The following is a 13,626-nucleotide window of genomic DNA, read 5'->3' as shown; positions in this document are numbered from 1 at the left end:
GACGTAGGGAACTATAGAGATCAAGGTCCATGTATGTGTTTGATTAAAACATATATTTATTGTCCCAAAATTGAGAAGAGGATTTGGCACAGGTTTTTTTTTCAACTTATCAACGCATTTTCCTCTAAAACAATACATATTGATATTTTACATGAAAGCATTTAACGTGACATACAAATCATAACATACAGTTAATACATTTTACCTAAAACCTGTTGCTGGATTTGTTGAAAATTTGCACGTGTCTGAAAACTTCTGTATTAATGTCTACGACAGATTTTCATTTCCAAATGAAAATAAAATAGTTGAACTGGGTATATCACATGTATTTCACGACCTATAGTGTTTTGGAAAAAAGTGTGGTGTGTGTTGAAATATAAAGCTTACATTACAAGAAAAAAAATGTTCCACATCCTCACAGGGATGTCCACAGTTACAAGAAGAGTGGGCAACAATCTTACCACGGAACAAGTCATATTTCAAAGAGCTAGCTATACTGATGCCCGCGTCTCGTATGCAAAATAGAACCAATAGAACACTTATCTACTAGTTGGACATTATAATTTACTGATAAAAAAAAACAAAAAAATACCTCATATCGACAGACCAACTAATTGACATGCATTTAACAAAAGGATCATTTCAAACTGGAAAACCTTACCAGAAATTGTGGTCAACGCAGAAATTGGAAAATCTTTTAACAGAGGACTTATATTAGATATTGTATATTGTGAAGAAGTAAGGATTTCATTTGATGATCTATAACTATTCTTATGGAAATGGTACGCCTTAATTTAATAATGAATATACAGTATATATATACTGTATATATGGGTCAAAGAAGTAATATGAACAGTATAATCCAGATAACACTGGATCCTCACATAAATGTATGGAGGATACGAATTACTTGTAATGATTATATATTCTTATATATATTATGTGATTGTATTTGTAATTTTTTGTGTTTTGATAAAGGGGCGGATTGCCTCGAAAATTTAACAAGCCTTATTGTTTACACTGTTTGAATTACTTCTTTGCCCCATATACTGTATATATGATATACACTCAGGACTACCAGATAGAGAATGCCGTAGGACTACTGAGGTGAAACAGGAAATATGTTTAAAAAGATAAACGGCATAGTTTAAATGCTGGTGTTTATAACATAAAACTGCTGGTGAAATAAATGAACGAACTAATGTGTTTCAGCGCAGATAACAAAATGATATCAGTTTGAATCATTTTGGTGATAATACTATGCGCGTAGCCAAGTTATTTTGTATATGTATGCAGAGAAATGAAATGAGGGGTGAATGAGTACCGTATTATGATAAACAGTTAAGTGTTTGGACAATTTAAGTCCGTCATTTAACGATGTCCGAATAGTTACGTTGTCCTCAGTTTTCTTGAAACGACGAGCCTTGTGGCAGCATTTAGAATGATAATTTGTGCTGACTTTTACCTTATTTTGCACGTTTGGAACACGTTTACATAATGTTCGAATATGTGTCCAATAACCATACGTACATAACCATAGTCCATTGGGCAAAGCAATACCTTTCCTGTGGGAAGGGCTGTAAAATAAAGAAATCAAGACCAAAAACATGAGATCAACCTTGTATTTAAGTCTCGTTACCGTAACACGACGTTTTGGGATGATCATTGCGACAATGGGTGATGTTTTCATGACGGTATGTGTAGGTAAAATACATTTATATATAAAAATACAGTTGTAGTTATAAAGGTTCCAGTAAAGCCGAATTAAATTTAATATAAATGAATCTTTCAACTGTACCGGTGGTCATAACATAGCACGACATGTGTTCTAGAGTTAATTTAAAAGTTGGAATTATAACGATTAGCATTGCACTCAGATAGCGGTTGATTGACGAGGATTAATGTCCTTGTTCCGGTTATAGCCGAGCCTAGGACACTCTCTCAGATAGGAGTCAGAGTTCAGAAGCTTACTACAAGGGAACTGCGTTCATGTGACAACCCAGGCAAGCCAGGAAAACCACACTTGGTCTCGTTTGGAGACGTTAATCCCACTATTTAGCAGCCTTCATATATAAGGCAAAACATTCGTGACAGCGTTGGTGTGCAAACCTAATGCTTTAAAAATACATTAATGTACTAATTTCATTGAAGATCAGACAAAGGGTACATATATAATATCAAAATCTGTACAATTGAAAATATGATTTCTGTGCCTATCTGCGTTCAGAAAGCTGTGTTTTATTATATTCAATAACATTCCTAAGCATACGCATAGTAGCGTTCACCTAACGTTTGAAAGCAAACGAATTCCTTAAAAGTATTGATTCATTTCTGCATCTTACCAACTGTTATGTAGTCAGGAAAATTCCAATAGTGAATTTTGTACTCTATGCGCATATATATCTCTGAACCTGTTCTTTTGGTTAATGTTTTATAATTCATTTCAAGATTAACAGTCACAAATATGTAAATCAGACTTCACCCTGGTTTCCGGTTGTAAGTAGTTCTTTATAGGAATGGCACCAAAGGGAGGATGGTGGGCTAGGTCAGACCCCAGAAAAAAAAACTAAATGTTACTATGCCCAAATTTTAAATCATATTTAAATGAGCAATTTAAATATGTAAATGAGATATTATCTCCAATTTTCACTATTCGCTCATTCACTACATGTACGTTTAACAATAGATGATATAGGTGCTTATTTTACTTTTCTTAATTGAGAAAGTATCAGAATATTTTTTCTACAAGTTTCATGCAATTTGTGCCGAAATATACACACACATATTAAAAAAAAATTCTCGTTTTGTATAATTGTTATTATGGAATGAGTTAAATTTTAATTCTATGTTGTATTGTGTTTCAGGTGATAATTTTTGTAGTCACTCTTACATGCTATTGTTGTGTCAAATATCAAATCTGTAGGTGTATAGATAAAGGAACTAAAACATTTTCTTAAATTTTAGCCGGGAAAACTTTGTGTTTTTCAAAGTGTCATCTTTCATCCGATGACCAAATTATTACACATACCATATCAGTCAACTGGATACTTTTATTTTTGACCCATTTTTTACCCCATAGCGAAGTCTTGACCTTGACACATTCTCTGATAGCATGCCATGCAGAAAACCTAGCCCCGGCCATTATCTACATGAAACATTGAGATCACCTGAAATAGAACGTTATGGTCGTCCAATTTTTTCATGTCCCTACAGCTAGGCCCTAACCCAAACTCAGAGGAAAAAATGGAATTATAGATGTATAGTTTTCTGCTGTCTAGTGCATTATACGCATAAAATATTACATCTTACACCAACAGGGTTTACAAAAACAGTTTTGAAAATATAATTATTGTAGTAAACGAAAAACATTTTAGCTGGACATTATATATTTGGCTGAAAATGTTAGCAGCCCACATAGCTGCTGGTCTGGACATTCTTGCAGCCCGACCAGATTTTGGCTGTTGTTATATTAATTAGTGTCGATCCCTGTCTCATGTATATATACCGGTATATAATATATAGCTTAAAAACACAAATGATTTGAATATGGATTTTTTTCTGTCTGAAAAAATGACACAGAACCAATTAATTGTGGATGACAGAGTATAATTTCTCCTAGTTTTCTATACACTATCTATATTATAATCTTAATATATTCATGGTAATCTTAAAATATGGGATTGTAAATTTTTAAACCTAATTGTATTTATAAGGCCAAGGTACGATATATACATTTTGTTTTTACAAATTAAGCATGCGATTGTAATACAATAATTTACTTGTCTATAATGTAACATTTAAATTAAAAACATCATAATCATGTCCACAAGTACTGTGGGCTTCGGTACATTTATAACGCATTAGAAATCAATCATTATGAAAAACAAGCTGTAAATTATTTTACATCCGGATTTCCGTCTTCTGGTTCTTTCTTTTATTCACGCCCAATGCGATGTTTATTTTCAAAACGATTTTACGATACTTTCAGGTAAAATGAACACGTTATTTTCAGATGACCACATTCAATGTTCAAAGAATGATCTAATGGGTCGGTTCTCTGGAGGTTAATGACCATTCAAGGTATATTCCAATCCATTTCGATCCGTTTAGATAGGTATGGGCGCCGACATCTTGAAGTGAATAATGGCAACGACGATGATTGGATAACTTTTCATGACGTCACCCAGTCGCCATATTTTTGGTACAGAGAGCAAGTGGCGCTCAATTTTGTTGCTGGGTGTATATTGCTAAACCAAGCATGTCTTCGGAAGATTTGTCAACCGAACAAATATCAGGCGACCAAGGTGGACCTGACAACGACAGCCAGGAAGAACAGAGGGAATCACCTACTCTAAAGGGGGAGTTTGTTCATCCAGCACCCCCAAAGAAGATGTCAACAAGGGTGCGAAAAATCATAATTTGTAAACACGTTTAACGTGTATCAATGGGTTGTTGTTTAAATGTTTAGTGACAGCCCTTCAATTTACAGGTTTGGGATATCCTTGGATTAGAACTCGAACGTGTCCTCTCAATTTACAGAGGAAAAAAATCCTCTGAACTCGGATCACGTTGGTGTACAGGTAATAAAGTGCTTTGAAACAACAACCTGACAAAATGACATTTTCCCATTTACATACTGAGATATTCAAACGATAACTTATATATAATTACAATATATTCACTTACCTGTAAATGCTTTTAATGTGATTGCCCATTGGATTATAATGTATGGTTTATTGATTTGTAATTTTGTCAGGTTATTGTCTAAAGCGCTTAATCACTTAAATTACCTGTCGGAGTTCAGAGGATTTTCTCCTCTGTAATTAGAGAACACATCTGAGTTACAGCGCATCCTTGTAAATGCAAGGATGTTTGCAACCTGCTTTATGATTTTACATTATAATTAAGAAATGCATTTGTAATAGATTAACGCACATATTTCTTTACCACAGCAAAAATTCTAAGTGTGATGAACACTTTTCTTGGTCTCGGCAGAGGGACATGTTCTATTATATGTGATAAAAAAATAGTCAGAAATGACTTTTTATATGGTATTTCTGGCTATTTATCAGAAGCCTAGACATGTCCCTTTGATCTGGGAGATGGATAATATTGATTGGTGAACATTTTAAAACTAGATTTTCAATTTATCTGCTTTTAGTTACTTTGATACTTATTTTAAACAAAACACTATCCATGACCAGTACTGTCGAGTGCGGCAAGTTTGCGCATCCGTCAAAGCTTTACATAGACACTGTAGACTAAATGAGAGGCATAAGCTTATGTGCATGTCGTGGTGCGGCGTCTTGTAAACTCTTGGACGCTTGATTGTTAAATATTTATCGGATTCATTAAAATGCAAAAGTCATCTTGATCTTTATATATGACCTAACGTATATATAGTGAATGGATGAAGAATGGTATTCCGGCATTTGAGTCTGAATAAATCTAATTATTTTTACCACAGTAAAGATATTGAACATTTTTAAAGAAAAAAGACTGATGTAGTTTACTTATCAACACACACACTTGAACAAAAACCTAATTGAGGTTGTTTTTTAGGTCACCTGACTCAAAGTGTCAGGATATTCTATATTAAGCTTTGTCCGTCGCTGTCCGCTGTCCGCCATTTGTAAATTTTTCACATTTCAAACCTCTTCTCAACTTGCACTGGAAGGATTGAGCTGAAACTTGCCTTGAATGATCCGGGGATTCTGAGATGCTCTAGATCTTGACTAAGTGTTATTATTTTTCGGGTCTCAGAAATCCAAGATGGCCACCATGGCAGCCATCTTGAATAACACATTTTAAACTTCTTAACTTCCACTGGTGCCATTCAGCTGGATATTGGTGAGGATGTTAAGGAAGGGGAGTCAGCAAAGTGTTGTTATTTTTCAGTCTGGTAAAAACTTCTTCTCAGTGGCATTAATTAACTCAAACTTGGCTACAATGATCTTGAGATAGTCCTGACCAAGTGTTGTTATTTTTCGGGACGGTCCGAAAAACAAGAGGGCCGCCATGCATATGGCCAACAGTGCCACTATATTTGCTACAGAGTATGTATACTACAATAGTATAATTAGGGTCTTTAGAGTCTGATGACCTTTACAGTCCTATGGGTCTGTTGCATTGTATATAAATGAGGCTGGTCCGACCCATAGGGACAGATCTAGAGGGGCTTTAAAAACCCTATTCCTTCTTAACCCATTGGGGTTTTACAGTCAGAATTTTGAAATTCTACTGATTAACGGCCAACAATATTTAGAATTCAACAAAAGGCCAATTCACCATAGTTTGAATAAAAACTATTTCCTGAGAATATATCCAGGTGTCAAATTGAATCATATTTTATAAATTAAAACTTTATGCAAAATACAGGCCATGTGTATATATGTAGACATAACCAGCATAATCTTGTATACATGTGTGATGTAGTTTAATAATTAGCAGTTCATTATTTAAAGTTACTTCAGAATCTTTAATTTCATGATTGGTTAGAGGTGTTTAATATAGTGACCATGGCCATGCCTTAATTACTTCTTTTTCAAAATCTTTGGAATGGGACGTATTAATGACAAGTGTGACAATTTTTATGTACTATAGAGCTAATAATATGTATGAGTAATAAAAAAGACATAGAAATATTCTACAAAATTACATTTGGCGATTGTGAGATATCACAACCTTAAGTGCATCCCAAGGGTGTCCCTGGAACATTCAATGGTATTGTTATTGCTAGTTCTCAAGATGTGAAGTTTATGAATAATGACAGTTTATATGTGTTTTTGTGAACAGGAAGAAATGATACAGGAAGAAAAGAAGGAAGAGAAAAAGCTGAAGAGCAAATATCCTAATTTCAATTCAAAAGCAGGAGGATCGGCCCTGCTGGCCAAGAGGATGCAACAAAGGGTAATTCATCATTTCTCCTAAGTTTAAGATAGACACCTTTTGTAATTATTCTTTATTCCTTGGTTTTGTATAGCTAGTTATGTCATTTGAGACTTTGATTAATCCTCTTTGTCTATTGTCCCGTGTTGTCTCTCGTATGTTGTGCATCTTCATTAACAGTGTACATTTTCGACTTCTCAGAAACGTACCCCTGACCCGATTTCAATGACGTCGACATTTTGCAGAAATCTTCCATGGTTAAGTAGGGTTGCCATTACTCAAGTCCTTGGTTGGAGACTCGTGATATTTAAAACTTTCTCTCACGAGGTCTTCTCTATCTCACAAGCTATTATTTCTGAAAGTGTTTGAAAATCTTTAGGTTTATGTATTTTTTGTAATGTTATACTGAACCAAGAAATAGTTGTTCTTATATTTTACCTATATATTCATTGGTCATTTACAAGTGATTTAGATATATTAACAACAGTTGGTGCTTTGTGTTCAGTATTAAAAATATTGATATCAAAGGCTAAGACATGTAATAAATGTACTTCCGAGATGTACTTATATTTTCTACAAAAGTGCAGTTCTGTGCTAAAAGAAAACTGATTAATTTGATCATCGATCAATTTCGTATTTCTGATTATCGATCCTGAAAGTGAAACCAATTCCTATTACTAGCTTATGCCATATACATACCGTGACCGTGGCATTCATTTGTCATCCTTGTCAATGGCCCTTCCTCAACATTTCTTCAAGACTTTTTAACCACCGATCGGAATTTAACCTAATTTGACAAGAAGCATCACTGGGTGGTGGAGATTCAAAATTGTACGAATGATGGAACTGACCCCCTCAGGTAGCTTTGGGGTTCAGGTCAAAAAGTGGCAATTTTGCTATATTTGCTAAAAAGCGACTTCTTCTCTAGAACTGCACATGCTTCGGCTATCACTCATATTTGGCTGGAAGCTTAAGCTAGTGTTTTTTCTGCCTATATATTTGGGGATGATATTCAACTCAAATTCCCAGTTACGAATTGCATTATTTTTTCCTAATTTTGAAGCAAAAATTTCCTATTGATAGCAAACATTTTTTCAAGATTTTTTCACCTGGTCTTTGATTTCATGTTTTGGCTATACATGTTCGTCAAAATCATTCTGACACTTAAGTGTATTTATGCCCCGATTTTCAAACGCTTAGTTGACTTGACTTGAGGTGGTTACAAAAGTATTACCTCAAGTTGTTTTGGTTTGTATAATACTTGAAAAAAATTGAATAAACCGGACAGATTTTTAGACACACATATTGGAAGCATTGAAAATACTATCAGAATTGGCAGTGGCACCAGAGGAAATCCAAACACTAACTATATTTAATATTAAAACGTTTTTTGCAAAATCTTTTCAAAATTTCTTGAAGGTTGGTTTTTCCTGGAATAGGGGTCTGAGGGGCAGGGCCAAAACATACCACATTGTCTATATTTTACAATGAAAAACTTCTCTAGAACTTTTAACTTTATATCTAGCTAACTATGCTTTTGCTTATTTTTTTTTCAACAGAAATATTTTGATTCTGGAGACTATATGATGGCACAGGCAAAAGTGAACAACCCAAAGATTCCTCTTGCACCAAAAGAAAAAAAGATGATTTTACAAGAATCCATTGGTGATGCTATCCCGACTCCAGAAAATCTGCCTCCTCGCAAAGCCTCATTAGCCACAAGTAAACTGGCATCTGGACAGCTGGCTGGCCCACTGATATGATCATGTGCTCTAAAACAATCCTCAGTAATAAGATATTGAAACACAAGGCAATTCACTGTGTGGAACCTGTGCTGTGGGAGTGTTGCAGACCTGTTTATAAGTCATTGTTAACATATAGGTTAGTGTCGCTTGCGTGACGTTGACTTATCAATGTACTGTATCAACTGTAAGCCACTTCCACGGTAGTGAGAGTCATGGTTCTTCACAAGAGATTTAAATTTACTGTAGTCGCCTTTGATACAGGGTCTGTTATGGATGATTGCAGAACTTTGCAGTTGATATATTGACAAAGAGTCTGTTCAATGATGACTTACAGTATATTTTAACATTGTATAAATTTAGTCAAGTTTGACACAGTATTATCAGCAATGATTGACTGCCATGATAATTTTCACACAGTAATGTCACTTCATCGATCGGCTGTCATTGTCATTAATATTGTTGACCTGTACCTGACCTATGGTCAGTGTTTGGATGGTTGTGGTCAATTTCACACACACAGGTTCCTTGAGCAGTTCAATCGGCTGATTTAGTCAATTTTGACACAGAATATGTGAAAAGTGGTTGGCAGTCAATTATGACACTAAATTCTGTGATCAATGCTTGACTATTTGTTTACTTTAACACTGCAAACAGCTCTGTTTTTGCAGTCATTTTTTTTCCACTAGAATCTGATAGGGATATAAATATTTTATGGTTTCATAACTTTCATTGTAATTTTCTGCATGTCAGACACTAACTGATTTATTTGAGGTTGATCATTTTTGATTTCCCCCTTTTCATGCATTTTTAAATGAGTGTTGAATTACACATCACAGCATATCAAAATGTACATTTTGAAATGAAACGATTGATTGGAATGTCGGTTTGTTTTATCTTGGTTCAGAACTGGTACATACCAACCTATAAAAACAACGGAGGACAGTTTTCTGTTATCAATAAATTCATTCTTTCGTAATTATTTCACAATAATCCCATACCTAGTAATAAGACCATGCATGCGTGTTCCAGTAATAATGCCCACACATACTATAATTGTAGATATTGCAATAATTGCACATTTGTTGGAGTAAAAGTTTGTTGGCCCCAAAGAGATTCAGGTGTATTGCAAGTTAAATATTGTAATCAAAGTAAATGTGAAAAACAAGTTATGATAAAAGATGTTGGACTGTTTATGTTGTATACAGTTTAATTTGCTGCATGATTAATATTGAAATCAACACCTTCATTATTTGTCTATGATACAAGTACATTGTAGGATCTGGAATCAGGAATCAATCAGATTCACTTTAATTGTATTAATACATGCAAAACTCCAGATTAAAAAAATATATAAACATATTTATTTAAAGCATGTGAGTTGAATAAATGACTAGCAAAAATCACAGCACCCTGATGGAATTATTCCCACACTAATGGTGGGAAATAAAGAGAATAATTTGATTATTTCTGGTTTTACTGTAATAAAAATGTTATCATTATCATTGAAAAAGAATTATCATCGCCGACAATAGTATGGAGAAGTTTTACCTAAGTACGCAGATAGTTTTTCATTGAAAATACATCATCTTTTCATTATACATACAGTATAGCATTCCCAAACTATGTTTACACTACAAAATATTTATTATTGCTATACCTCCCAACGTTTGTTTCAAATGAAGCTTATTGAAAAAAAATGTTATTGTTGTACGAGTGTACATTTCATACATAACAGCATTTTTTGGTTGGTGTGAAGTATATAGTACAGTATCATGTAGTTGTGCCATTTACATGCCACTGTGAAGTTTATTATCCTTTCTCTGCAAGTTTATTTTTGACTTTATGATAATAAAATTAGTCTACATTGACTTAAGGTTTAAATATTGTGTAATTGTCAATGTTACCAAGAGCTTTTAAATGATGAATGTAAAATATCATGCAGCACTACTTGGTTGGTAGAAATGAAATGACGTGTACATGTCCATAGTTGCTACCTGTTTTTTGTGAGTTCGATAATCAGGAGATTCTAATAATCTACATTATCTTAAATTGTGTAGAATTTTATGTAAACACCCCAGGACCAGACGAGCAGATGCCATGGCAAAACGTCTATCCAACTGTCTGTCTGTTGTCCGTCAACTTTCCTTTAAATTGCTACTTTTCCTAAAGGACTGGATTGATTTTGACCGAATTTAGTCGGAAGCATCCTTTTGGGAAGTGAAACAACTTTTTCATAAATGGAGGATTTGGGCCCAATTGGGGAAATAGAAGAAATGGCGTAACTAAAAAACCTGTAATTTGACATATGTTTGGTGTTTCTTAAAAATATTACCATTATAATGCAATCCTGGCTTCTGATTGGTCAATATTTAGATATTGGCTGATTTCGTCTAAATTTGTTATACAGAGGAATTAGGGGATGCTGAACATCACTGCATGGGTTTTGTTAAGCACATAGTGGCTTTGATTGGTCAAAATGTAATTATTGGATGATTCTGATCAAATTTGGTATACAGGGATATTTGAGGATGTCGCACATCACTGTATAGGCTTTGTTGCCATGGCAACCATGCTGAAGCAAATAGTGGCCTCTTATTGATTTAGTGCTATTTAATTAAATTTGATATATAGGTGAATAAGAGATACTGTATAAATATTGGCCTCTGATTGGTTGAAATATTTGCCAAGTTTGATCTGAAACATTCGATCCAATTTTGTATATACTGTGTAACCTCTAGAAGCCTGATGGGAAGGGTCCAAAAGGAGAAATATACCAAATTATTTCAAATCCTTTTTCAGTAAGAAAGAAAGGATTTCATCTTAATTTGGTCTGAAGTATCCTTTGGTAAGGGCAAGCTAATTTTGTATAAACTGTGGCTGCATGTGCTCAAGGGCGTGAAAGGTGGGATCCAAAAGGGGAAAAATGGAAAATGAAAATTCTTTAAAATCTTTTTGGGAATGAAATGACTTGGTCTATATTCTGTGTGAATCATCCTTGGATGAAGGGACCCCCCATCCCCTACATGTTATTTTTTATTGTTTATCCTTTGATAGGGCTTGCAATGGAGGGGTGGAGCCAAATAAGCATCCATGGGTAAAGTGGAACCTGTTTTGTATAAGTTGTTGGTCACTGCAGGGACCTGAGGAATGGGACTTGCAATGAGAAATATAGCAAATTCTTTAAAATCCTTTGTTCTTAATTTTGTAAATTTGAAAGAGTATTATGGTATGGTATTGTCTGTCCGTCTGTCTATTGTAAACTTTTGTTTGTCCGGAGATATACAATATTTTACTGGTCTCTTTGAAACTTGGGGCCGGATAGGGAAATATAGCAAAATATGTTTTTGGTTTGAACCATTATTTGGAGAGGCAACTCAAATACAAGTGTATAGAAGATAAATAATTGTAACATAGCAAACAATAGTATTTTTCCTTGATTACTGAAATAACCAGGTGAGCATTGCAGGCCCTCTTGGCCTTTACGTTTTTCTGTTGCACTTTGTGATCATGCTAACTTGAATAAATATGGAAAGATTTTCAAGATATTGGGCCAGAAGCAACTGCATTCTGGGATGAAGTTAAATCAAATGAATGGACTGGCCCAATTTCAAGGTCACAGGGGTCAAATATCTTGAAGCCCCACACAATATATATGCTATCATAATGAAAATGTCATTGTAGTGCTATTTTAGAGGAAAACATTTGTACATCTGTCATTATTGAGTTGAGTTTGTCAAACATGTTCTGGGAATAAGTTGTATGTGCCAGATCTGTGTAGATGTATAGAGATTAGGACAGGGAAGTATCTGATGACAGGCATTTATTCAAAGTAGATTATTTAGCCTTTTCTCTTGATTTTTATGTTTCCTTGATTCAGTGTAGAATTACTTCTCATTGATAGTTTGAGCAGTCAGTAGTTATTTTCCCTGTATGTTAAGGACAAGCTAAAAGTCCAAGTCTACGTTTTTTTTAAAAACTTAATACTGTAACTGCCATAGCCATGATGAAGTTCATTTTGTGCACATCTTTATATAAGGTCATTTTAAATCAAAATGATTTTGATTTCCTACCATGTAAGAATAGCTATCAGCAAAACCTGTTTGAAAACTTAAAATAACTCATAAATGAACTATAAAGAGGCTGAAAATTGACTATACATATGTATATCTTTTCTCTTTTTGCTAACGAAACATACTGTGTTTAGTTTTCCAAATAATTTACAAATTGCTTAATAACTTGCTGTATTGACATATTTCTTTTTTCCTTTGAAGAAATAAATATGTTCAAGACATGAAATTAGAAAGTGCAAGAGATATATGTAGTTACCTAATTATTTTGTACAATAGCACACTTAATTGCCACATGTAGAATTTAGTAATATGTTGATACTGAACATATATATGTGTGCAATGCATGCCATAGCTGGTCACACTATGTACTCAGTGGATGGATTGAATGGTTTGTGAGGACACTTTACTTGTTTGTAAGGAATCTGAGAGGATATATGTACAGTACATGTATTTTTGTTGGATATAGTTATTTTGTTATTGTAGATGTGTTAATAAATACATCTTGTCATCCTTAATGGTTTTCGGACTTCTTTTTTTATTTAGCTGACATGGCACAAAGTATGGTGCATGAGTGGTTGTCCGTCTTTCTGTCCATCAACTTTTAACTTCTTCTAGGAAACTAAAAGCAACTGAGATAATTGATATTTGACCCTGAGGTACATGAGAAAGAGTACATTAAAGTTTCCTCATATATGACCTTGGCCTATTTTCAAGGTCAAGGGTCAAGAATCAAGAATCTTCTCAAATTCCTGAAGGCCCAAAGGGCTGATATCTTGACAGCAAACAATAAATCTTGGGGATTGATGTCAGATAAAAGAGATAGAATGGAAAACAGAATGTTAAGAACAGGGTGCTATTGTGAGATAATGTATGATGTAAAAGAAAGGCAGGACGTTGAATGAAAGAAAAAGGGAAATTGGCAT

General features: G+C 34.2%; 1 protein-coding gene across 1 annotated transcript; it reads left to right on the top strand.

The window, feature by feature from the left end:
- Positions 1-4,157: 4,157 nt before the first annotated feature.
- LOC117334308 (alpha-endosulfine-like) lies at positions 4,158-13,218 on the top strand. The gene is made up of 3 exons (XM_033893836.1): positions 4,158-4,402; positions 6,796-6,909; positions 8,448-13,218. The coding sequence occupies exons 1-3, from the start codon at positions 4,259-4,261 to the stop codon at positions 8,649-8,651; spliced, it is 462 nt and encodes a 153-aa protein (XP_033749727.1). The 5' UTR covers positions 4,158-4,258; the 3' UTR covers positions 8,652-13,218.
- The last annotated feature ends 408 nt before the right edge of the window (positions 13,219-13,626 follow it).

Source organism: Pecten maximus, chromosome 9, assembly GCF_902652985.1.
Source record: "Pecten maximus chromosome 9, xPecMax1.1, whole genome shotgun sequence".
Lineage (NCBI taxonomy): Eukaryota > Metazoa > Mollusca > Bivalvia > Pectinida > Pectinidae > Pecten > Pecten maximus.
Note: the sequence above shows the minus strand (reverse complement) of the source record. Positions and strands in the feature narration are given on the sequence as shown.

Bases quoted from the DNA above. Each gene is read 5' to 3' on its own strand.
- LOC117334308 (XM_033893836.1), top strand. From the start codon at position 4,259: ATGTCTTCGGAAGATTTGTCAACCGAACAAATATCAGGCGACCAAGGT. The intron at 4,403-6,795 runs GTGCGAAAAATC...TTTTGTGAACAG, and splicing joins CAAAGAAGATGTCAACAAGG to GAAGAAATGATACAGGAAGA. The intron at 6,910-8,447 runs GTAATTCATCAT...TTTTTTCAACAG, and splicing joins CCAAGAGGATGCAACAAAGG to AAATATTTTGATTCTGGAGA.